This window comes from Pan troglodytes, chromosome 9 (assembly GCF_028858775.2).
Source record: "Pan troglodytes isolate AG18354 chromosome 9, NHGRI_mPanTro3-v2.0_pri, whole genome shotgun sequence".
Lineage (NCBI taxonomy): Eukaryota > Metazoa > Chordata > Mammalia > Primates > Hominidae > Pan > Pan troglodytes.
The window spans coordinates 112244613-112270169 of NC_072407.2; the positions used below are offsets into that span (position 1 = coordinate 112244613).

General features: G+C 37.8%; 1 protein-coding gene across 3 annotated transcripts in view; it reads right to left on the reverse strand.

Annotated features, from left to right (window-relative positions):
* Positions 1-25557, reverse strand: part of RDX (radixin) — a 114396-nt gene that overhangs the window by 78395 nt on the left and 10444 nt on the right. For all 3 annotated transcript variants that reach the window (XM_063784493.1, XM_003952017.5, XM_063784494.1), the window contains exons 2-5: positions 19111-19186; positions 12180-12263; positions 4439-4534; positions 3610-3884 (exon numbers count right to left, since the gene is read on the reverse strand). In XM_063784493.1, coding sequence (XP_063640563.1) covers positions 3610-3884; positions 4439-4534; positions 12180-12263; positions 19111-19122 — 467 coding nt within the window. In that variant the 5' untranslated portion in view covers positions 19123-19186. The remainder of the gene's footprint in view (positions 1-3609; positions 3885-4438; positions 4535-12179; positions 12264-19110; positions 19187-25557) is intronic.

Consider the following 25557-nt stretch of genomic DNA (forward strand, 5'->3'; position numbering starts at 1 on the left):
GTACCATTTGGCAGTGCTGACCATTCTCTTCATCAAAGTATTCTTTTACCTTGGCTTCCATGATATAATACTCTTCTGGTATTATTCTTGTTTTCTGAGATGGAGTCTCGCTCTGTCGCCCAGGCTGGAGTGCAGTGGCGCCATCTTGGCTCACTGCAACCTCCACCTCCCAGGTTCCAGTGATTCTCAGGTCTCAGATTCCCGAGTAGCTGGGATTACAAGCATGTGCCACCATGCCCAGCCATCTTCTAGTATAGAATTATTCTTGAATCTCTGGCCATTGTGTCTCAGTACAGTTGTCCCTCCATTATCCATAAAGGATTGCTTCCAGGACTCCCCTTGGATACCAAAAACTGTGGATGCTCAAGTCCCTGATATAAAATGGTGCAATATTTGCATATAACCTATGCACATCCTCTTGTATACTTTCAATCATCTCTAGGCTAATAATACTAATACACTATATTATTACTACTATGTAGTATAATAATACACTAATACACTACAAATGCTACGTATTGTTATCCTGTATTTTTAAAATTTTGTACCTTTTCATTGCTGTGTTATTTTTTTCACATATTTTCAATCTGTGGTTGGTTGACTCTGTGAATGCAGAACCCAAAGACAAAAGCTGAGGTCCAACAAGATCTGTCCTAGGTCTTTTTCTCATTTTTATGTACTTGGTAGGTTGATCTCTTTCATTCTCATGGTTTAATTACCATCTATTCACTGATTACTCCCAAAACTGTATCTATAGTCCAAGACTGTTTCTACAAGGTCTGCACCCACATACGCAAATAAATACCAGATATCTCTCTTGGTTATATTGCACATATTTCAAACTCAATAGGTTCAAAACTGAATTCATCTTCCCCCTCAAATGTATTTTTTCTTCCACTCATTTTGATAAAAGGTATTACCAAATACCCAGCCGCCCAAGTCAGAAACCTGGTATGTAAAAGTTTATGTATATTTAGCTCTTTTCAAAGGGAAGCAATACTATCTGGTGGAGCTAATTATCTATACCACGAGAGCTAAACTTTTCTACAGTAAGAACAGATTGCTCATCTGGGTTTTTCAATACAAGAAATCAGAATGTATCAGAATCACTAAATTATTTTATTTGATTTGTTATCACCAAATAACCTAATTACTCATTTCCTCCCCAGACTGTACTTAGATACTGAGAAAAAGTGTCCGATATACCATACTGGAATAAGCCAATCACTGTGAAAATATCCTCTCTGTTCTAAACAGAAAATGAAAAAAAAATGGTATTCTAACTTTATGACTAAGTCTCATTTTAAGATTACATGGCTTGAATTAGTCCTCCATGGAATATCAACTCTGAAGGAACAACTGACCTACAAAATTAAGGAACAAATCTTGAAATAGGCATTTGCACTAGCAACCACAAGCAACCCTATCTAAAGCATTTAGCCACCTTCCTTCTTTTTAAATAGAGTAGGTTAGAGCACACCCATATTTAAAATAAACCGTGCTTGTGTGTTATTGTAGTGTTTAAGAGATTTTTTTCAATCACATGAGTTATGAAATGTAAGCCAATTACTTCATCTGCAGCTCAACCAAACAACAATCTGGCTTAACACTGAAAGATCAATGCTGTACTTGTTTAGATAAAGCATTCCTATTAACATTTAAAAAAAATTTAAAGTAATTCTGATTATAAAACAAAAGGTAATCCTTATATGAAATGAAATTCCACCATAATAGTCTGATTACTCAATTCAGTAATCTAAGATGAAGAATCTTAGGTTAGAATAACATTCAAAACCAGAATATAAACAGACTGTCAAATATCTCATATTCCTGACTCTCTTGGTGAACAACTTACATAATTCTATCCTTTTCCAACGTGACTACCAGTGCTACAAAATTAAAGGGCAGAACACTGTGACATTTAATAATTGAATTTTGGCCGAGCATGGTGACTCACGCCTATAATCCCAGCACTTTGGGAGGCCGAGGCGGGTGGATCATTTGAGATCAGGAGTTCGAGACCAGCCTGACCAACACGGTGAAACTCCATCTCCACTAAAAATGCAAAAATTAGCCGGGTGTGGTTGTGCGTGCCTGTAATCCCAGCTGCTCAGGAGGAGACTGAGGCAGGAGAATCGCTTGAATCCGGGAGGCGGAGGTTGCAGTGAGCCGAGATCGTGCCACCGCACTCCAGCCTGGGCAACAGAGCAAGACTCCATCTCAAAGAAAAAAAAAAAATTAAAAAGTAATATTTGATGTTCCATCTTCTAGATTCCATCAATAATACTACTAAATAACACGTTTCACACTTGACAATTAAAACTGTAAATCATATAGTTCATTAATTATAATCATAAACTAGAAGGTAGCCAGAGAAGGATTATTATCCCCACTTTGCAGATTTAGATACTGAGCTCAGAGGTTTTAGGTCATGTACCTAAGGTCACATATATAGCAAAGGGTGGAATCGGTACTCAAAATTTAGGTCTTCTGATAATTTTTTCCTATGCCATATTATTTTAAAATAGCCATTACAGAAGCAGCAGTACACTGTAGATAAGAACAATGCACCAGCCTAGGAGTCTGAAAACCTAGTTTAAAAAGCCTTTTCAGAAAGTCAGAAAATTCAGCCAGGAGCAGTGGCTCACGCCTGTAATCCTAGCACTTTGGGAAACCGAGGTGGGAGGATCACTTGAGGTCAGGAGTTCGAGACCAGCCTGGCCAACATAGTGATATCCTGTCTCTACTAAAAATACAAAAATTAGCTGGGCATGGCGGCAGATGCCTGTAATCCCAGCTACTCGGGAGGCTGAGGCAGGAGGATCACTTGAACCTGAGAGGCAGACTCCAATCTCAGCGAGCTGAGATTGCACCACTGCACTCCAGCCTGGGTGACAGAGTGAGGCTCTATCTCGGGGGCGGGGGGTAAGTCAGAGAATTCTATGAAGAAAACACAGCCTGCCACTTACTCTCACTTATTAAGCACCTGCCTGTGTTAGAATTTGTACCAAGCAGCAACAGTCACATCCTTTCCTCAAGTCCAAATTATCACTGCCTCCATTTATTGCTTACCCTATGGGAATGAGGAAAGAAGAGATAGATCAACCTTAGGTAATTATAGAGCATATAAATCTATGGAGGTGCTAGGTAATGATTTTTAGAAGTATACCCCGTGATCCAGCTGGCAACTTAAAATCTGGAAAAAAAAAAAAAAAAAAAAAAAGAGGCCAGGTGCGGTGGCTCATGCCTGTAATCCCAGGACTTTGGGAGGCTGAGGCGGGCAGATCACTTGAGCTCAGGAGTTTGAGACCAGCCTGGGCAACATGATGAAACCCCATCTCAATGAAAAATACATTAAAAAAAAAAATTAGCGGACATAATGGCATGTGCCTATAGACCCAGCTACTCAGGAGGCTGAGGTGGAAGGATGGCTTGAACCCAGGAGGCAGAGGTTGCAGTGGGCTGAGATCACGCCACTGCACTCTAGCATGGGTGACAGGTCCAGACCCTGTCTCCAAAAAAAAAAAAAAAAACCTGAAAAACATTTTATTTATAGACTTCTAGAAGATAATTTTCAGACAATATAATGCAAACGCATGTTTCACTTACCGCTGGGGTAGGAGTCTATCATTAGCCAGGTAGCCTGGCTTATGAATCTCTTTATTATAATCTCCATACTTGGCTTGGACAGCATAGGAAGCCAAAAGAACTGCAGTTTCTGGCGGGCAATATATCTCATCATTTAAGATGGCTTCTTTAACTTGCAAGAAGAAGAGTCTCTGGGTTATTTCTTGAATTAATTCCTCAGAAACATCTTCAGGAAAGAATTTAGCTCTAAACTTGAACTGTAAAGGATTCTCTTTTTTAACATCCTGCTGTGTTACCTGGAAAAATAATTTCAAGTATAATCAACAAAAATCTTAAGTTTACAATAATTAGACCTAGTCACACATCAAATTCTTTTTGGAAGAAAATGAAAAGTGAAATAGATTCTAAATCTATGAAGATTTTAGTGTGTAATAGTCTAAATCTGTAAACAAATATATGTGATAAAAGATTCTATGCTCTTGAATGTGACCTATAACTCAGATTCTAATAACCAAATTGAAAACTTTTTTTCATATTCTTGAGAAGCTTATCCTACAGGTATTTACATCAAAATTGAAGTACTTAGTATGCCATTTGTAATATCTGCTTTAATATTTGTTATAGGGTAAGTTTTCAAATAGGAAAAGTAAGCATTTCTTTTTTTTTTTTTTTTTGAGATGATAAGCTGATGGTGCCTGATTGAATTTAAAAAAACATGGTACCTCATAATGATTAACAGATAACTACAAAAGGAAGCTTGCAATCAGTCAGACTTAGCTTTTCCAGCACAAATTCATAATAACTTCAACTTAACATAATTATTAGTTTAATGTTATCGTACATATTTTACCTTTTTATTTAGTTTAAGCCATGTAGAATAACCTTTGCTGTCTACATACTGCAGCCCAAAAAACCAGACCTCACGCAAACCAACTGTTTTCACCACCTAAAACACAACAACAAAAAAAAACACAGTTTCAGTCCAACATACACATTGTGTCTAGATGATACTACACTTCAAAAGGAGAACAAAACTATGTAAGTATACGTATATTCCTTTGCCATAGAAAAGGCTTTCCCTAAATTTAAGATATTAAAGGAACATTTTTGAAAACTCAAATTCAAGTTTTCTATACTCAATTTTTCTTTTTTTTTTAAAAGAAGTTTTTTTTTGTTTTTTTTTTTTTGTTCTTGTCACCCAGGCTGGGGTGCAATGGCACAATCTTGGCTCACTGCAACTTCCGTCTCCATTCAAGTGATTCTCCTGCCTCAGCCTCCAAAGTAGCTGTGATTACAGGTATGCACTGCCACGCCTAGCTAATTTTTTGTATTTTTAGTAGAGATGGGGTTTCACCATGTTGGCCAGGTTGGTCTCAAACTCCTGACCTCAGGTGATCTGCCTGCCTCGGCCTTCCAAAGTCTTGGGATTATAGGCGTAAGCCACTGCACCTGGCCTCTAATCCTCAATTTTGTAGTGTCACTTCAATCCTTTTACTTGATCCACTTTTTCATACCTCCTTTTCCTTATCTATCATGACCTCAACAATAACAAGAGTCTTGAAAATATATATATATAGTTTTCATAATCATACGTTCCAATTTCCATTTACCCCCACAAGTACCCTATTGGTATATTTAGGGCAAATGGTATCATTTTGGTGATAAGAAAAGTCTGATATATTCCATGTTCTACCTTCACTGAGCAAGAAACCATTCTTAGAACATACCATAAATTCCACCCTTCTACATTTTTGCTGATGTTTTTTCCTCTGCCTAGAATGGGTCTTCTGTATTTTTATGACTTATTGAACAATTTATTCTTTAAGGACAAGCTCAACTAACGTGCCTTCTGTGAATAAAGCTCTCCTACCATCTAGATAAAATTAATCACTGGTTCCCTGATATTCCCATAAGACTTTATCTATCCTGCTATTAGAAAATTTACTCTATCATAATTGTGTTATTAGCAGTGTGTCTATTTACCCTCCTTGACTGCATAATACTTATGGACAGAGATTATTGATTTGTGTGTCTTAAAATCCATAGCATCTCACAGAATGATTAGCCTGTGGTAGACACTCAAAAGTAAGACTAAGTAGGCTGTGCGCGGTGGCTCACGTCTGTAATCCCAGCACTTTAGGAGGCCGAGGCGGGCGGATCACAAGGTCAGGAGATCAAGACCATCCTGACTAACACGGTGAAACTTCATCACTACTAAAAATACAAAAAAAAAAAAAAAAAATTAGCTGGGCGTGGTGGCACGCGCCTGTAGTCCCAGCCACTTGGGAGGCAGAAGCAGGAGAATGGCGTGAACCCGGGAAGCGGAGCTTGCAGTGAGCCGAGATCGTGCCACTGCACTCCAGCCTGGGCGACAGAGCAAGACTCTGTCTCAAAAAAAAAAAAGAAAATAAAGTAAGAGTAAATAAAGTGGTGGAGTTAGGATACACACCCAGGACTTACCCACACCTAACAAAAGCATATGTTTTTTAAAAAAATCTGTATTTAAAATAAAATGAGGAAAATGATCCAGGGCAGGTAAAAGTTCATTAACATTTTAAAAGCTTTACAGAAAGATTCAATATCAGTTCTTAAATAATAAACATTCTTGGTTTTTTGTGGGAGTTTTTGCTTATTTTTTTTTTTAAAGACAGGGTCTCACTCTGTACCCACAATGGAGTACAGTGGTGTGATTCACGGCTCACTGGAGCCTTGACCTCCTGGGCTGAAGCAATCCTCCTGCCTCAGCCTCCTGAACGGCTGGGACTAGAGGCACATTCCACCACACCTAGTTAATGTTTTGTTTTGTTTTGTTTTGTTTTCTGTAGAGGCAGGGGTCTTGCTATGTCGCCAAGGCTAATCTTAAACTCCTGGCCTCAAGTGATCCTCCCACTTCAGCCTCTCAAAATGCTGGGATTATAGATGCAAGCCACTGCGCTTGGCCCTTGGTTTGTTTGTTTGTTTTGAGACGGGGTCTCACTCTGTCACCCAGGCTGGAGTGCAGTGGTGCAATCTCAGTTCACTGCAACCTCCACCCCCACCCCAGGCTCAAGTGATCCTCCCACCTCAGCCTCCCGAGTAGCTGGGACCACAGGCATGCACCACCAAACCTAGCTAATTTTTTATATTTTTAGTAGAGATAGGGTCTCACTATGTTGCCCAGGCTGGTCTTGACCTCCTGAGCTCAAGGGATCTGCCCACCTCAGCCTCCCAAAGTGTTGGGATTATAGGCATGAGACATCGTGCCCAGCCTGTTTTTTAAAAAATAATGTTAAAACATTTGGCAGGGCAGGGTGGCTCACGCCTATACCAGCACTTTGGGAGGCCAAGGCAGATAGATCACTTGAGGCTAAGAGTTCAAGACCAGCCTGGTCAACATGGTGAAACCCCATCTCTGCTAAAAATACAAAAATTAGCCAGGTGTGGTGGTGCACACCCATAATCCCAGTTACTCAGGAGGCTGAGACAGTAGAATTGCTTGAGCCCAGGAGGCAGAGGCTGCAGTGAGCCGAGTTCGCGCCACTGCACTCCAGCCTGGGTGCCAGAGCGAGACTCCGTCTCAAAACACACACACACACACACACACACACACACACACAAATAATCTTAAAACATTCCAGGCTTTTGGTTTCAAGACAGCAAACTGAACCCTTCCATTTACTTTCCCACTCTTGAAAATTTTCACTGAAATGACAGAAAAAAAGAAAAAACACTGGCTGGGCACAGTGGCTCACATCTGTGATCCCAACACTTTAGAAGGCCAAGGCAGGAGGAGCTCAGGAGTTTCAGAACAGCCTGGGCAATGTAGGGAGACCTTGTCTCTTAATAAAAAAAAAATTAGCTGAGTAGTCACGCAAATCTGTAGTTCTAGCTAATCAAGAGGCTGAAGTGGTAGGATCACTTGAGTCCAGGAGGTCAAGGCTGCAGTGAGCTGTGATTATGCCACTGCACTCCAGCCTCAGTGACAGAGCAAGACCCTGTCTGAAAAAAAAGAAAAAAAAATTAAAAATAAGAAAAAAGCATTTAGAAAATGTTACCATCAAAAAAGCAAAAAGTGGGCCGGGCACGGTGGCTCACGCCTGTAATCTCGGCACTTTGGGAGGCTGAGGCAGGTGGATCACAAGGTCAAGAGTTCAAAACCAGCCTGGCCAACATGGTGACACTCTGTCTCTACTAAAAATACAAAAATTAGCCGGGCATGGTGGCAAGGGCCTGTAATCCCAGCTACTCAGGAGGTTGAGGCAGAGAACTGCTTGAACCCGGGAGGCGGAGGTTGCACTGCATTGAGCTATCGCACCACTGTACTCCAGCCTGGGTGACAGAGTAAGACTCTGTCTCGGAAAAAAAAAAAAAAAAGCAAAAAGTGAGAAATTTCTAGAAGATGTGGAATATAAAGTCTCATACTGATAATGCAAAAGCTGATCAATGCCAAACAATGAAAAATTCAATGTGGACAAAAGGAGATTCCAAATAATCTAACTTTGGTAAAAGACAGGTTGCCCCAGCAGTGCCAAAGAAAACATTCAAGCTTGGAGCGGCAGGAGTAGAAATGTACAGGTCAAAAGCAGCAGAGAGAAGTATAACAAAGCAGCCGGGCTCAGCTTCTGCCTCCACACTCTGTGAGATTCACAATGGTAAGTAAAAGGGAGATGCCCCACAGTGGGCACAGGGGATAATAGCTTAACTAACTTTAGACTATTACACAAATACAAGGAACAAGAAAGCTCAGCTGTGAAATTCCCTAAAAGGCCCTGTCTCCCCAGTGGTTCTCTACTTCTTCAGAAGGTGCTCCTAGAATGTTTTTTTTTTTTAATTAATATATTTTAGTGAGGCTGTCCTTTGAGCTCCCATAAACTTCTGATCACATATTTTTAGAAGCGAATCTGCTTGGGCACGTAACTATAACATATGTATATTTATTTACAAGTTACATACTGTCATGCTAATACACTATAAAGCATATATTTTTAAAAATGTTTAAAAATACATATTATATATACATATATATATTTTTATTTATTTATTTATTTATTTTTTTGCCCAAACTGAAGTGCAGACTGCAACCTCTACCTCCTGGGTTTCAGCAGTTCTCCCACCTCAGCCTTCTGAGTAGCTGGGATTACAAGTGTGCACCACCACACTCAGCTAATGTTTGCATTTTTAGTAGAGACAGTTTTGCAATATTGGACAGGAAAAGGTACAGTAAAAATATGGTATTACACTCTTGAACTCCTGACCTCAAGTAATCCTCCCGCCTTGGCCTCCCAAAGTGCTGGGATTACAGGTGTGGGCCACCAAGTCTAGCCTAAAAATATATTTTAATACTTCTTTCACCCTAACAGATGTTCTTGCACACTCTTTGGGGGTATGAACACTTTTTATACTAATCCCACAAGAAGCAGCTAAAGGAGGAGGCTAGTCAAGAAAAAAGTCAGCAAGAAGCAAACCAAAGGACTTCAAGCACTCGGAGTCCCCAAACACAGAGCAGCTGGCCTCGATTTAACATCATAATCAGACATGGGGCTTTACTACACATGTACTCATGTAGCTATGTGCTCTCATTTTAGAGGACCCAGTTTACCCCTGGCTTGACCTGAACCTGCCAGCTTATCCCACACACACTACATACAAAAGTAAAATCTGCATTTTTCGATCCTTGCATTTGAGTTCAAGGAAAGTTCATCATTGCATTTGAGTTCAAGGAAAGTTCATCATTGCATTTGAGTTCAAGGAAAGCAGTCAGGAAATAGAACAGGGACTAAAGAACTGCTGAGAAGAGTCCGTAACAGATAACAATACTCAATAATCTAGACCAGGCTGGACGGTGGCTCATGCCTGTAATCCTGGCACTTTGGGAGGCCGAGGGAGGCGGATCACTTGAGCTTAGAAGTTCAAGACCAGCCTGGGAAACATGACGAAACCCCATCTCTACCAAAAATACAAAAAAAAATTAGCCGGGCATGGTGGAGCACACTTGTGGTCCCAGCTACTCAAGAGGCTGAGGTGGGAGGATCGCTTGAGCCTGGGAGGCAGAGGTTGCAGTGAGCCGAGATCGCACCACTGCATTCCAGCCTGGGGCGACAGGAGTGAGAGCCAATCTAAAAAAAAAAATTTTTTTTAATAAAGAAATAAGTAATAATAACCTGGACCATTTACAATATGAACTGTGTGTGCATGTGTGCGTGTGTGTGTGTGTAGTCAGGGTTGCTTAACGATGGGGATACATTCTGAGAAATGCATCGTTAGACAATTGCATCATCGTATGAACATCATAGAGTATACTTAAACAAACCTAAATGGTATAGCCTACTACGCACCTAGACTATATGGTACAGCCTGTTGCTCCTAGGCTACAAACTTGTACAGCATGTTACTATATTGAATACTGTAGGCAACTCTAACACAACTGTTAAGTATTTGTGTATTTAAACGTATCTAAACATAGAAAAGGTATAGTAAAAATATGGTATTACACTCTTACGGGACCACTGTTGCATAAGTGGCCCGTCATTGATCGAAATGTCCTTATGCGGCACATGACACTGTATTTATCTATATAAATAGAAAGAGATATACACAAAACTATCAAATACTGTTCTACGCACTTTACATAGATTTTCATTTAACTCTCACAATAAACCTCTGAAGAAGTAATGTTACCATCATCCTAATTGTACAAACGAGAAAAATAAGACAAAGAGATTAATTTGTCCAAAGTCAAACAGCTGCAACTACAACTATTGCAGGCAGTGACTCCAGTGCCCACACTTCTAAACCACTATACATCACTGCCCTATAATAAATGGTTTCATTTTCCTGTATCCAAGTGAAAGTAATTCTACTTAATAAAAAACAAGTTTTATTTCTTAGTATCCAATACCAAAGAGGATAACTTGCTGATTAGTTTTTGGCTGCCACAAACATTTCACTTACTATAAATAACATTTCAATTTGCTATGAAGTACAATAAATGCTAACTCTATTCACATTTTTTTCAAATAAGATAGACTGTATATTCACAAACAGGAGGCACAGAAGAATCAACAGAAGCGGATATTATACCAGAACAAAAGTGGTTTGGAAAAAAGAAAAAAGTGGAGATTGGTTCACAAGGTGTGGTGAACTTAGCTCTTTATGATTTTGCTTTAAAATTTCGCACATCCACACAAAAAGCTTTTCATGATCCAAAAAGGCCTTATCAGGACTTTTAAATTTATGAATTACCAAATCAGGAGATTAAGTATATTATTTGTCAGGAGAATAAACAACTTTAGAGAATTTAGAATTTTTATTTCATCAGATTTGAATCTGTATTTGACAGAATGACAACTAACAAAACCAAAGTATCTAGTGTTACTTACTGCTGAAATGCTAGAAACTCTTTCCTTCTTTAAGATCAAGTTATTCTGACTACAGGCTATTGCTCTCCTGCTCCTAAGAAAAAGGGTACGTAAAGTTTATATAAAAGTTATCCTCCTCTAGGTTTCATGCCACACATGATATATACCACCTTCCTCTCTCTTTGCAACAGTTTCTTCATGTTCTTACTTAATCCCTGGGGCCAATCTCTTACCTCGTTTTCTCAGCAAAACTTGCTTACATTGCAATACAACATTATCTGGGAAGCTTAAATTTTAAAATACTGATAATTTAGAGTAGGCCCAGACAATTAAATCAGCATCTCTGGAAGGGGTTTCCAAGCACTGCCTCCTCTCCCTTTTTTAAAAGCTCCACAGGTGACTAATGCGCACTCAAGACTGAGAAGAAAGATAAGATCAGTAGTCCCAGTTCCTTAACATACCGGATACCTGACCTCCATATCCCAACCTTTGCCTCATACATTATGAACCTATGACACCAAATTGTTGTTAGTGATCTCTGTATAGCCTATACAGGTTTAGCATACCTAATCCAAAAATCCAAAATCCTAAATGCTGCAAAATCTGAAACCTCTTCAGTACCAACATGACTCTGCAAGTGGAAAGTTCCACACCTAACCTAACGTGATGGGTCGCAGTCAAAACTCAGTATGCGTAAAATTATTTAAAGGATTTTATAAAATTACCTTCAGCCTATGTGTATAAGTTGTACACAAAACATAAATGAATTTTGTGTTTAGACTTGGGTCCCATCCCCAAGATATCTCATTATACATATGCAAATATTCCAAAATCTAAAAACATCCAAAATCTTCTGGTCCCAAGCATTTTGGATAAGAGATGCTCTCAACCTGTAATTCCCTATGCCTTTCACTCCTGCTGTTCCTTCTGCCCAGGATTCCTACTCATTTCACTCAACAACTTTGTGGATTATCCTTGAATCCCTTTTAGTCACCATTACAATGATTCTCATAGATGTTAAATAAATGCCTGCTGAAAATTATTTTCAAGAAGTCCTCTCCCACAAATGTAGGAATGTGAAAGAATAAAGAATATCCCTACTGCTGTAGTAGGGATATCTGAATAGCTACTATGAAAAATTCCAAGTGGTACACTGTTGGATTATCAGCAAAAGCACAGAAAAACAGAGAAAGAGGTATGCAACAACATTCACACTATGGTGTCAAAAGTTGCATATTTCATGCAGTTTAATACCTGGTCAAAAAGTTGTTTGCCAGTTGTATTGGGCTGAATGGCAAATTCCAGCTCAGCATCCATTGTAGTTACTCTTACGTTGATCTGTAATAAAAATAAAAGGAATAATAAGTAGAAGAGAAGTTATTAGGCGTGAGAAAACTTTTATGATTTTCTTTATTAAAGTGATAAAGTTTTATTTTAATCACAAGAAATCTTAAATCTATTTGAAAAACAAAGAGCTTATAAAGTCCTCATTTAGGAACATCTATTGAATACTTAACATATACTGGGCACTAAGCTATGGGCTTTCCATACTCTCATTTAGCCCTTGCTATAATACTAGGAGATACTACCTTTATTTCTACAGAAACGCAAAGAGTTTCCATTATTCACCTAAGGACACGTGGATATTAAAAGGCAGAGCAAGAGCTGGACATGGTGCCTCACACCTTTAGTCCCAGCACTCTGGAAGGCCAAGGTGGGAGGATCTCTTGAGGTCAGGAGTTTGAGACCAGCCTGGGGAACACAGCAAGACTATGAAAAATTTAAAAATTAGTTGGGTGTGGTGGCATGTGCCTGTTATTTCCAGGAAGCTGAGATGGGAGGATCACTTGAGCCTAGGAGTTTGAGGGCTGCCGTGAGCTATGATTGTACTACTGAACTTCAGCCTGCACAACAGAGCAAGACCCTGCCTCCAAAAACAAAGCAAAACAAAAAAGGCAAAGCAGGTATTTAAATTGAGGTCTAACTCCAAATTCTTTGAATGTGATTCACTATCCCATATTTCTTTCAACATGAAAATCAGATTTCATTTTATTCATACTGTAAATACATTATTCGCTTTAGGAAAGCATTTATCTACAGTGCTTTATTTGCTAGATTCTATTTTTTGTTGTTTTTAGAGACAGGGTCTCACTATGTTGTGCTCAGGCTGGAGAGCAGTGGCCATTCATGCGTGCAATCATGGCACACTGCAACCTTGATCTCCTGGACGCAAACCTATACTCCCACCTCAATCTACCAAGTAGCTAGGAGCACAGGCGTGTGCCGCCATGCCTAGCTCCAAACAAATAATAATTTTATTGTGTAAATACCTAATATCTCAAAAACTTAACACGCCTTACCAAAATAGTTTTACCACAGAATAGCATCTTCACCTAGAATTCTTCACGTGATCCAAATATATCTTTTTAGCTTTTTAAATTATTTGATCTTTTATTAACTTATTTCTCCTTTAATTTTCCCACACTTCATTTGCTGTTTCTGTATTGATTTTCTAACAATCTTTACTTTTCCCTTAAACAGTATAAACCTGTAGCGATTCCTACTAACACTGTTTCTGTAACAACTGTATTTAAAATTTTATATTAATACGTATTACTGCATTTGTTTTTATGTATCTTTTTCCATCAGCCTGTAGGTTTACTGAGGACACAGCTTGTGCCATTTTATCTAACTTTAACTCACACTATAAAAACTCTAAATCAGACTTCTTATTTCCCCATATGTCTAACAATCACAACCTCAGCACATTATAGCTTTCACCTGGAATAACTTCTGTAATCAAATCTTACAGATTCATCCTTCTTTAAAATAATCTTATTTTTTTCTTTTCTAAAACTGTATCTTATTAAGAAATGATATATACAAAACATCTATCATATATAAACAATGAAGAATAATAAAACAAAACCCATAAATCTACCATCCAACTGAATAACAAGAAATGGTAAATAATGTTGCATATACCACTATTATTTGTTCTTTGTAAATACCAACAGGTAATCACTAACCTAAATTTTGTTATTCTCTTGCTTTTAAAAAAAATGGTTCTAACATAAATATATGTATCTGTATGTAAAATAGCTTCATTTTTCTTGATTTTTAGCTGTATTATAACTGCACGATATTTGTTGATCAAGTTTTCTTTCTTGATGTGGGCAATGCTTACATGGGTATATTCACTTTACGAAAATTCATCAACTACACACTTTTTTTTCCCTGTTGCCTAGGTTGGAGCACAGTGGCAGAATCCCAGCTCACTGCAGCCTCAGCCTCCCGGGCTCAAGCGATCCTACCGCCTCAGCCTCTTGAGTGGCTGGGACTACTGTTACTACACACTTCTCATATATTCTGTTTGGTATGTATATTCTACTTCAATAAATTCTTTAAAATTGCACTATACTAGTTTAATTTTTCACCATATGTTTCTAAGATTCATTGATGTTTTTGTCATTGAACTTTCACTGCTATGCAACATTCTGCATGTGGCCAAACAAACATTTACTCACCCATTTTCCTGTCAATGAACACTGTTTCCAATTTTTTGGCTATTAAGAACAATACTGCTATGAACATTCTCGTACATGTCTCCGAGTGTCAGAATTTCTCCAGAATATACTCAGAATTCTTGAGTAATGAAGTGTGCACACCTTCTACTTTTACCACATAATGCTGAATTGTACAATGTAACTGTGTCAATGTATACTCCTGTCAGCATTGTATAAGAATTCTTGCTTTTCTGTATTTCCAGGAACAGTGGGCATTATCAGATTTATTAATATCTGACAATTCAGTTAGCAGAAAATGGTATCTCAATATGGTATTGAAGTGGGATCCTCGATTGCTGATGACATCCACATTTCTGTACATGGCATGTGCATACAGAATTTTAAGATGGCCCCTGGTGTCATGCTCATGATTATGTTGCATTACATGATTAAAGGGATTTTGCAGAAGTACTTAAGATTACTAATCAGCTGACTTTAGAACAGGAAGATTATCTAGGAGGGCCTAAGCTAATCAATTTATCTGGCTGGTTGCAGAATAAGTTATACCTTGATTTCAGCCTTATAAGACTTTGAAGCAGGGAACTCATTCACATCATCCCAGATTTCTAACCTATAAAACTGTGGGATAATACATGGGTGCTGTTTTATAACACTAAATTTGTGGTAATCTGTCATAGACCAATGGAAAACTAGTACAATATGTTTAACTGACCACTCATTCTCATCTGCGAATGTTCACGCATATGGCTTATTTTTCTATTGGGTTGTTTTTTCTTACTTTAACGTAGGAAGTCTTTATATATTCTTGATACTGATCCTTTGTCAGTTATTCCTTACAAAAGAACCTCCCATATTGTGGTTCGTCATTTTACTTTCTCCATGGTGTCCTTTATGATAAACTGACATTCTTAATTTTAATGTTGAATTTATAAATATTTTACACACAGATACCAGTTTTTTACCATCCTTTTTTTTTTTTTTTTTTTTTGAGAAAGCATCTCACTCTGTCGCCCAGGCTAGTGTGCAGTGACGTGATCTCAGCTCACTGCAACCTCCGCCTTCCAGGTTCAAGTGATTCTCCTGCCACAGCCTCCCAAGTAGCTGGGATTACAGGCATGCACCACCATGCCTGACTATTTTTTGTATTTTTAGTATAAACGGGCCAGTATAAATGTTGGCCAGGCTGGTCTCAAACCCCTGACCTCAAGTGACCCACCTGCCTCAGCCTCCCAAAGTGTTGAGATTACAGGAATCAGTCACTGCACCCAGCCAATTTTTTGCCATCCTTAAGAAATCCTTCCATACTCTGGAGTCATAAGGATATTCATATATTTCCTATTTTGATTTTCACAATTTTCAATGATTTTTGCTTATGATGTTAGAGGTCCAATTTCATTTTTTAATCTCCATATGAATGAAAATAATACAGGGTTTTTTTTTAAATCCCAACATAATTTATTAATTAGTTCATTTATTCTCCAAAGTCTGTGCTGTCACAAATCAAGTATCTGCATAAGTGTGGATCTAATTTTGTTCCCCTGGTCAATTAAACTACTCAATATCATATTGTCTTAATTAGTACTTCTTTAAATAAGTCTTGATATCTGGTAGGGCAAGTCTCCATTATTCTTCAGAACTATTTTGACTAGTCTTGGATCATTATCTTTGCTCTTGGTTCCATATAAAACTGTGAACTTTACAAAATACACCATTTATGATTTAGTATTGGAACAACACGAATTTTTTGGTATCTTTGGGTAAGAATTAACATTTTTATTAATATAGACTCTATACAGGACTATGGTTTTCTCACTGTACATTGACTTAGATCTCCTTTAATGACTTTCAAAATCTTTTGAAAGAAGTGCTTATAATTTGCTCCATATAAATCAGTTTACTCATTTGTTAGGTATTTTCTCCTAGATCATTATGGCTTTGTGGGTATTGTAAATATGGATCCACAGTTCCTATTCCATAATTTTGACATCCTAAAAGCACGGAAACCTGAAGATGAGTTAATTTTGAGGAAAAATCTGACATGAAGTGATATAAGACTATCACTTGTAGTGAATTAATTTATTCCACTTCACGTGACTATTCACTCATTAAAACTATAGAAATACAAATGTTTTAGAGGTGATGCCATAGACCTTGATGGGAGTTTCATGTTATAATGACATATGCACATAATATATTGTATATTCATCTTTCTAAAATCCAAAAACTTCCACATTCTGAAACTTATCTAGCTTCAAGAGTGTTTTCTCCACAAGGCAAGTTCTATACTTCCAGAATCTTTAATGAATCAACAACACACAATTGATATCCAACTGCGTATAATTTTGACTCTTTAAGGAACAATAAACACTCTCCACTCAATTATACTGGCAAAGAGTTTTCCAAAGTAGCTGTAAACGTTCACATTCCTAACAAAAATACAATAAAGTCGCAGCTGCTCCACATCCATATCTACACTGGATTATTACCAGTCTTTTTTTTGTTGTTATTTTTTGTTTTGTTTTTTTTGAGACAAGTCTCACTCTGTCACCCAGGTTGAAGTGCAGTGGTGCGATCTTGGCTCACTGCAACCTTCGCCTCCTGGATTCAAGCGATTCTCCTGCCTCAGCCTCCCAAGTAGCTGGGATTACAGGAATGTGCCACAATGCCTGGCTAATTTTTGTACTTGCAGTAGAGATGGGGTTTTACCATGTTGGCCAGGCTGGTCTCGAACTCCTGACTTCAAGTGATACTCCCGCCTCAGCCTCCCAAAGTACTGGGATTACAGGCGTGATCTACCATGCCCGGCCTACCAGTCTTTAATACAGCTTCTTTTGTGAAATATCTGCTCAAATATTTTGTCCACTAAAAAAAAAAAAAAAAATCTGAGTTGTGTTATTTTTGAACTGTAAAAGAACTTTATATGGCAATTATTTTCTCCCATTGTCTTGCCTTTCTATGTTTTTATTGCTGTCTTTCAAGAGCAAAAGTTTTTAATTTTGATTAAGTCCAACTTTTCCTTAATGGTTCAAATTTTCTGTGTATTACATAACGAATTTTCGCCTACTCCAAGATCACAAAAATTTTTTCCTATGTTTTCTTCTAGATGTTTTACAGTTTGAGCTTTTGCATGTAGGTCTATAATCCATTGAGTTTATGTTTGTAAATTGTGAGACAACAGTCAATGTTCATGTTTTTCTGTATGGATAACCCTTTGTGCCAATACCATTTGTTGAAAATAATTATAGTTCTCCAGTAAATTGTGTGACACCCTTGTCAAGAATCTAATGAATACATATGTGTATATGGGCGTTGGTGTATTTTCGTTTCACCGATCCTATTAATTTATTCTTTCACCAATACCTCAATGTCTTATTTTAGTGGCTTAAGAATAAACCCTGAAATCCAGGAGTGTAAGTTTTCTTTTTTTTTTAATTGCTTTAGCTACTCTGTACACATTTTGGCATATCCATATATTAATATATTTTAGAATCAGCTAGTCAATTTTAATCAAAGAAGACTGCCTGGATTCAACTGATTGGAACTGAATTTCATTTACGAACACTTTTATGGAGAACTGACATCTTATAAAGATCTCTATACATATTTTATAGTTCTCTATGTATTTAAATTTTTAATTTCTCATAGCTGGTTTTCAGTGTAGAGATCTTGCACAGCATCTATACATTTATTACTAAGTGTGTCATGTTTTTTAATAACTAAATAACCAAACTAGTTTTATATAAAAAGGCCATTGATTTTTTTTAATACAATCTTGCATCTGGCAATCTTGCTAAATTCAGTTATTGGTTCTAGTATTGTTTTATAGATTTATGAGGATTTTCTACAGAAACAATCATGTCATCTGCAAATAGGAAATTTTCTTTTTGATCTTTATGCCTTTTTTTAATTCTTCTCTCCCTCTAACAATGTATACTTTGCGACCTGCTGAGTCTTTAAGTCATTCTGAAGTGTTATCCGTGCTAGAAAATCCCAAAAATAACTAATGACTTTCTTTAAAATTATAATTGGCCAAAAGAAACATTCAAAAAAAAAAAAAACTCACTTTATTAGATTAAGAAAAGAACATTTACACCTTAAGAATAAAGGAATCCTTAGTCAAGAAGAACCAAATAACTATAAAACTAAGTAAAATAATCACATGTGTACCCTTAAATAAAAAAAAATCTAAGACTATATAATATCAGTATGGGTAACACTTGCACCTAAACTACAATTATGAGAAAACTAAAATGCATAGATCTTCCTGACCTCTCATTATTTCCTCCCATTTAACAATGTTACAATTTACTGGGCACTAAATATATATCAGATTCTTCTAACCCTTACCATACTCCCTTGGGTAACTAATTATATTCCCATTTTATATGCAAGGAAATTAAAAATTGGACAGATTGAGCTAAATTAACAAAGGTCACCCAGATTGGTGGCAGAACCAAGGTAAGAACTAAGACAGTTTGACCTTAGAACTCATGACCACATAACACTATGCTCTGGCCACATTAATCTAAAGAGAAATAACAGTAGTATCAGTGCCTTTTTCTTCCAACAACTCTACCAACATTCTTTGCCTTGTTCCAAAACGAATTTAATGATATCTTATTATTGAGACACTGTCAAATGTAATAAAATACACTTACTGGTTTCGGCATTTTCTTTCTCTTTTTGTTACCTTCTTTAAAAATTCTCCACTTCAATGAATTCTGTTGTCACTTTCTGTTAAAAAAAAAAAAAGCATAATCTATTATCTTTTTATATAAGGTTTCTATTTTAACTATAATTTGTATAAGATATAAATTAAAATATTTGAAAAGGTGGATTTAAAGTAACAAGGAGTGATTTCATTCTAATTTTCAATATCTTCTACTAGCATTGCACATTCCCTAAAAAGATTGAAATCTGAAGATTAAAAATACCACACATCTCAAATAACATGTTATAAACACACTGATCTAACCAGAAGTTTTAATTACAGACAACAAAGAACAAGGAAACATCACTGCTTAGAGCCCAGAAGCTTGCTCTGAGTCAGGTTCATCTCTGTATCCAGGATGTTAGAGAAAGGAACAATAAAAGTGAGGACAGATGGATTCAGACTCTGAAGAGCTTAAGAATACTTATTCAATGTTTTTTTTCTGTACTGCCAAAAACAAAAGGAAATTCTGATTAATGTAATCTACAAAAAAATGGAAGAAACTAATTTTTATTTTTTTATTTTTTTAAAGACGGGTCTCATTCTGACATTCAGGCTGGAGTACAGTGGTAACATCACAGCTCACTGCAGCCTAAACCTCCCAGGTTCAAGTGATCCTCCTGCCTTGGGCTCCCAAGTAGCTAGGATCATGAGCACGTGCCAACATGCCCAGCTAGTTTTTTTATTTTATTTTTTTGTAGAGGCAGGGTTGCCCTACGTTGCTCAAGCTGTCTCAAACTCCTGGCCTCAAGCAATCCTCCCAACTGTGTCTCCCAAAGTGCTAGGATTACAGGCATGCGCCACTGCGCCTGGCTTATTTTTTCTTCTTGTAAATTTGAAAATATGAATGGAGAAAAATATGAATAGCTTATTCACCCAATGTGTATGAAACAGGCAAAGCTCTGCACACTAACAACCTGCATTCAGCTAGCACAGCGGGTCACATCTGTAATCCCAACACTTTAGGACCTGTAATCCCAGCTCTTTGGGAGGCCAAGGTGAGAGGACTGCTTAAGCCCAGTGGCTGAAGCTGCTGTGAGCAGTGATCACACCACTGCACTCCAGCCTGGGCAACAGAGCAAGACCCTGTCTCAAAAACAAACAAACAAACAAAAAAATGTTATTGATTGCTGTTTAAGATGCCATAACTAAGGCTGGGCATGATGGCTCATGCCTATAATCCCAGCACTTTGGGAGACCGGGGCGGGAGGATCATTTGAGGTCAGGAGTTTGAGACCAGCCTGGCCAACATGGTGAAACCCCATCTATACCAGAAATACAAAAATTAGCCGGGCATGATGGCAGGTGCCTGTAATCCCAGCTACTCAGGAGGCTGAGGCAGGAGAATCACTTGAACCCAAAAAGCAGAGATTGCAGTGAGCCAACATGGTCCCATTGCGCTCCAGCCTGGGCGACAGAGCAACACTGTGTTTCTAAAAAACAAAAAAAGAAAAGATGCCATAACTAATAAAAGAGAAATTCTCTAAGTTGTAATAAAAATGAAATTTAGGTAAGGCCATTTCCCTAAATTCTAGTCAATCACAAGTAACTGATTACCAATAAACCTCTTCAGAGGAAATTTCCTCCTGAGATTTTTTTTTTATTATTTTTTTTTGAGATGGAGTCTCACTCTGTCGCCCAGGCTGGAGTGCAGTGGTCGCAGTGGTGCAATCTTAGCTCACTGCAACCTCTGCCTCCTGGGTTCAAGCGATTCTCCTGCTTCAGCCTCCGTAGCTGGAATTACAAGCGTCCACCACCGCACCCAGCTAATATTTGTTATTTTTAGTAGAGAAAGGGTTTCATCATGTTGGCCAGGCTGGTCTCAAACTCCTGAGCTCAAGTGATCCGCCGGCCTTGGCCTCCCAAAGTGCTGGGATTACAGGCATGAACCATTAGGCAATGAAATTCTGCTGGAGGTATAAACCCCTCATTTCTTAATTCTTATCATTTCCTAGCTTATTCCCATCTACACTCACCTACCTTCATGAACCTAAATGTATTTCAGTCCAATTTTTAAATTCTATACCCTCTTTTCATCCCAACTACTATTACTGCCTTAGTTCAGGTCTTATCATCTCAGGTCTTGATTAAAACAGCCTCCAGGCCAGGCGCGATAGCTCACGTGTGTAATTCCAGCAATTTGAGAAGTGGGAGGATCACTTGAGCCCAGGAGTTTGAGACCAGCCTAGGCAACATGGCAAAACCCCATCTCTATCAAAAAAAAAAAAAAAAAAAAAACAAAAAAAAACGAGCCAGGCATGGTGATGGAAGGAATGCTTGAGTCTGGGAAGTGCAGGTTGAAGTGAGCTGAGATCACCAATGCACTCCAGCCTGGGTGACAGAGCAAGACCCCATCTCAAAAAACAAACAAACAAAAAATGACCTATAACCTATTGGTTCAGAAAAATTGCTTCATCTCACATTTCATAGAACAATTTTATTCAAATTCTTCACACGTATATAAGACATGTGTGTCTGCATCAAAACTTTGGCCATTTTTTGAATCATAATAGTTGTTTAGATTACATAAGCATTTTTTTGAATCAGTAATACAATCACTAAAGGTTTTATCCTAAGCCAAAATGGCTTGTCCTAAGTTACGTGGGCAATAAATGGCCAAACTACAAGTCTTTTGACACCTAGCATCCAGAGTTCTACAACGTATCAGCCTGTCTTCCTTTTTTTTTGATATGAAAAGACTGCTAACTAATTTCATTTGTGGAAATATACCTGAAGAAAATATTAACAAATATGAATAATGATACAACTACAAAGACTCTAATTATAGTACAATTTATAAAAGTATATGTAAAACTGAGAGTCTAGCTAGGTCAGTCATGGTATATCTAAGGATCCACTAGATCACAATGCAGCCTATCAAAATGTTATAGAAAAATACTAAATGACATAGGAAGATATTCACAAACCACTAAGTACAAAGGCAGGTATTAAACCCATCCATAGTAGCCAGGCATGGTGGCTCACACCTGTAATTCCAGCACTTTGGGAGGCCAAGGCAGGAGGATCACTTGAGGGCAGGAGTTCAAGACCAGCCTGGGTAACACAGAGAGATCGTGTCTCCACAAAAAATAAAAATAAACCAGGCATAGTAGAGTGCACATGTAGTCCTAGCTACTCAAGAGGCTAAGGCAGGAAGATCACTTGAGCCCAGAAGTTTGAGGCTGCAGTGAGTTATGATCATGCCACTACAACCCAGCCTGGGCAACAGGGCAAGATTCTGTCTAAAATGTAAAAAATAAAACATTAAAAAAAAAATCCACAGGATATCATCACTTTTTTTAAAAAAAGAAAGGAATGAATGAAAAGACCAGAATGATTATATTCTAAAATATTAAGAGGCTCGAATAATTAAAATGAAATCTGTAAACTTGTAAAATGAAAATGTAGAGGTTTTGTCATAAACTAATCTCTTTTTTTTTGGAGATGGAGTCTCGCTCTGTCACCCAGGCTGGAGTGCAGTGGCGCGATCTTGGCTCACTGCAACCTCCGCCTTCCAGGTTCAAGCGATTCTCCTGCCTCAGCCTCCCAAGTAGCTGGGATTACAGGCGTGTGCCACCATGTCTGACTAATTTTTGTATTTTTAGTAGAGACGGGGTTTCACTATGTTGCCCAGGCTGGTCTTGAACTCTTGACATCAGGTAATCTGCCTGCTTCGGCCTCCCAAAGTGCTCACAGATGTGAGCCACCACACACACCCGGCCTAAAAAACTAATTTCTTACGATGAAAAAAACAGAATTATTCTAAATAAGTAAACTAAAGTTGGACTCATAACTTCACAATACCATTTAATAAAATGTAAGTAAGTTAATATTTTTTTCAAAAAGAAAGGAGAAGCAGTGGCTCCTACTTGTAAACCCAGCACTTTGAGAGCCCGAGACAGATGGGCTGCTTGAGCCCAGGAGTTCAAGACCAGCCTGGAAAACATAGCAAGACCCCATCTCTATGTTTTTTTAAAAATAATCTAAAACAAACAAAAAAAAAGACAGACTTGAAAAAAATTATAGTTTTGGAAGAATAACATAATATGACTAAGAAAGATATATAGGTTATAATAAAAACAGATAAATATATTTTATTTTAAATCTCTACATAGGTAAAATAAATACCAAAATAAAAAAGAGTAGAAAAATTTGCAACAGTATAATAAAGCTGTTATGCAAAGTAATCAAATGGTTAAATATATAAAGATACTGCTCAGATTCCACTCAGTAAACACTTCAATAAGAAACTTCGCCAACAAAACTTACGTTAAAAAACACACACAAATGTTCTACTGATTAAAACTACAAATGTTTTACCAATGATATACTCATTAAACTAGCAAAATAAATATTAATTACGCATGCTAAGGTTGACGAACAATGTTGGTAAACAAGTAGGTAAGTATTGTAGGTATCACCAGATATTGGCTCCACATTTCCAGAAAGTAGAGAGAGAATACATAACAAAAGCTACACAGCTTTTTTGAATGTGAAATTCTGCTTTTGTAATAAATCCTCCAGAAGATATTTCTCCCCCCAAACTAAATATAAAAGAAAGTAATCTGTATCAAGATATTCACAGCAGCATTCTTTACAATAGCCAATGATTACAATCACCAAAGTAATGTTGATACTATGTGATAACATGGACTTCTCCAGGGTTGTGGGGGTTTTTTATTTGTTTTTTGGTATTATTAAAACAAACTGTGTCAACATTTAAATAAGGTTAAGTGGAAAGGCAGAATATGTAACTACCCATCCATCAACACAGAAAAACACAGGTATTATTATTATTATTTTTTTTTGAGATGGTCTCGCTCTGTTGCCCCGGCTGGAGTGCAGTGGCACGATCTCGGCTCACTGCAAGCTCTGCCTCCCGGATTTACACCATTCTCCTGCCTCAGCCTCCCCAGTAGCTGGGACTACAGGCACCTGCCACCACACCCGGCTAATTTTTTTTTTGTATTTTTAGTAGAGACGGGGTTTCACCGTGTTAGCCAGGATGGTCTCGATCTCCTGACCTCGGGATCCACCCGCCTCGGCCTCCCAAAGTTCTGGGATTACAGGCGTGAGCCACCACGCCCGGCCAACACAGGTATTATTAAAAAGGATGTCTGAATACACAGAAAGTTAGTACTTAACAGAGTTTTGTTAAGTTTCTAATTTTAAAAATCAGAGATAAGAATTTTAAAAACATATTTCATGAAATTGCTTATACATATCTTTCATTAGCTTCTACAACACACAGATGTAAAAATTCTACCTTAAATTTTTCAGAACAAAGCTATGTATAAATGCTATTAAAACCTATGTTTTTACACCAATTTAGTGATTAATGGAAAATATTTATATCAAGAGAATATTGTTGCCGGGCACGGTGGCTCATGCCTGTAATCTCAGTACTTTGGGAGGCCGAGGCGGGCGGATCACGAGGTCAGGAGTTCGAGACCAGTCTGGCCAACATAGTGAAACCCGGTCTCTACTAAAAATACAAAAAATTAGCTGGGTGTGGTGTGTGCCTGTAATCTCAGCTACTGGGGAGGCTGAGATAGCAGAATTGCACGAACCTGGGAGGCAGGGGCTGCAGTGAGCCAAGATCCCGCCACTGCACTCCAGCCCAGGTGACAGTGTGAGACCTCATCTCAAAAGAAAATAAAAGAGAATATTGTTTAACCTCAATGAGACATTTCTGGCTAGGTATGGTGGCTCGTGCCTGTAATCCCAGCACTTTGGGAGGCTGAGGCAGGCAGATCACTTGAGGTCAGGAGTTCGAGACCATCCTGGGCAACATGGAGAAACCCTGTCTCTAGTAAAAATAAAAAATTAGCCAAACATGATGGCACATGCCTGTAGTCCCTGCAACTCAGGAGGCTGAGGCAGGAGAATCGCTTGAATCCAAGAGGCAGAGGCTGCAATGAGCTGAGATCACACCACTACACTTCAGCCTGGGCGACAGAGTGAGACTTTGTCTCAAAAAAAAAAAAAAAAAAAAAAAAGGAGACATTTCTAGTCTATAAATATATTAGTATGTTTTTAATTGAAACTGGCATCTATTAGTAGCAGAATAGATAATTTCATAAAATGTCACATGGAAAACAAAGAAACCTAGATGCATATCCTGGGGTTCCATCTCTAACTTGAAACAAAACCTGGTCTTTCAAGTCTTTCTTTTCTTCTATTAAAAAAAGTATAAAAATAATAATAAAAAATAAATTGCCTAAACCATTATATATCAAAGACACATATTTATATACCAAATATTTGTATATTTCCACTCTTCCCTCATAAAAATATTTACTCCCTCCTCCCCACTCTTAATTCTCTTAATTTTAATCTGCAAGTTTATTGGTTTAAACTTAATTAAACCAATTAAATCCTAAATTTTCTCCCA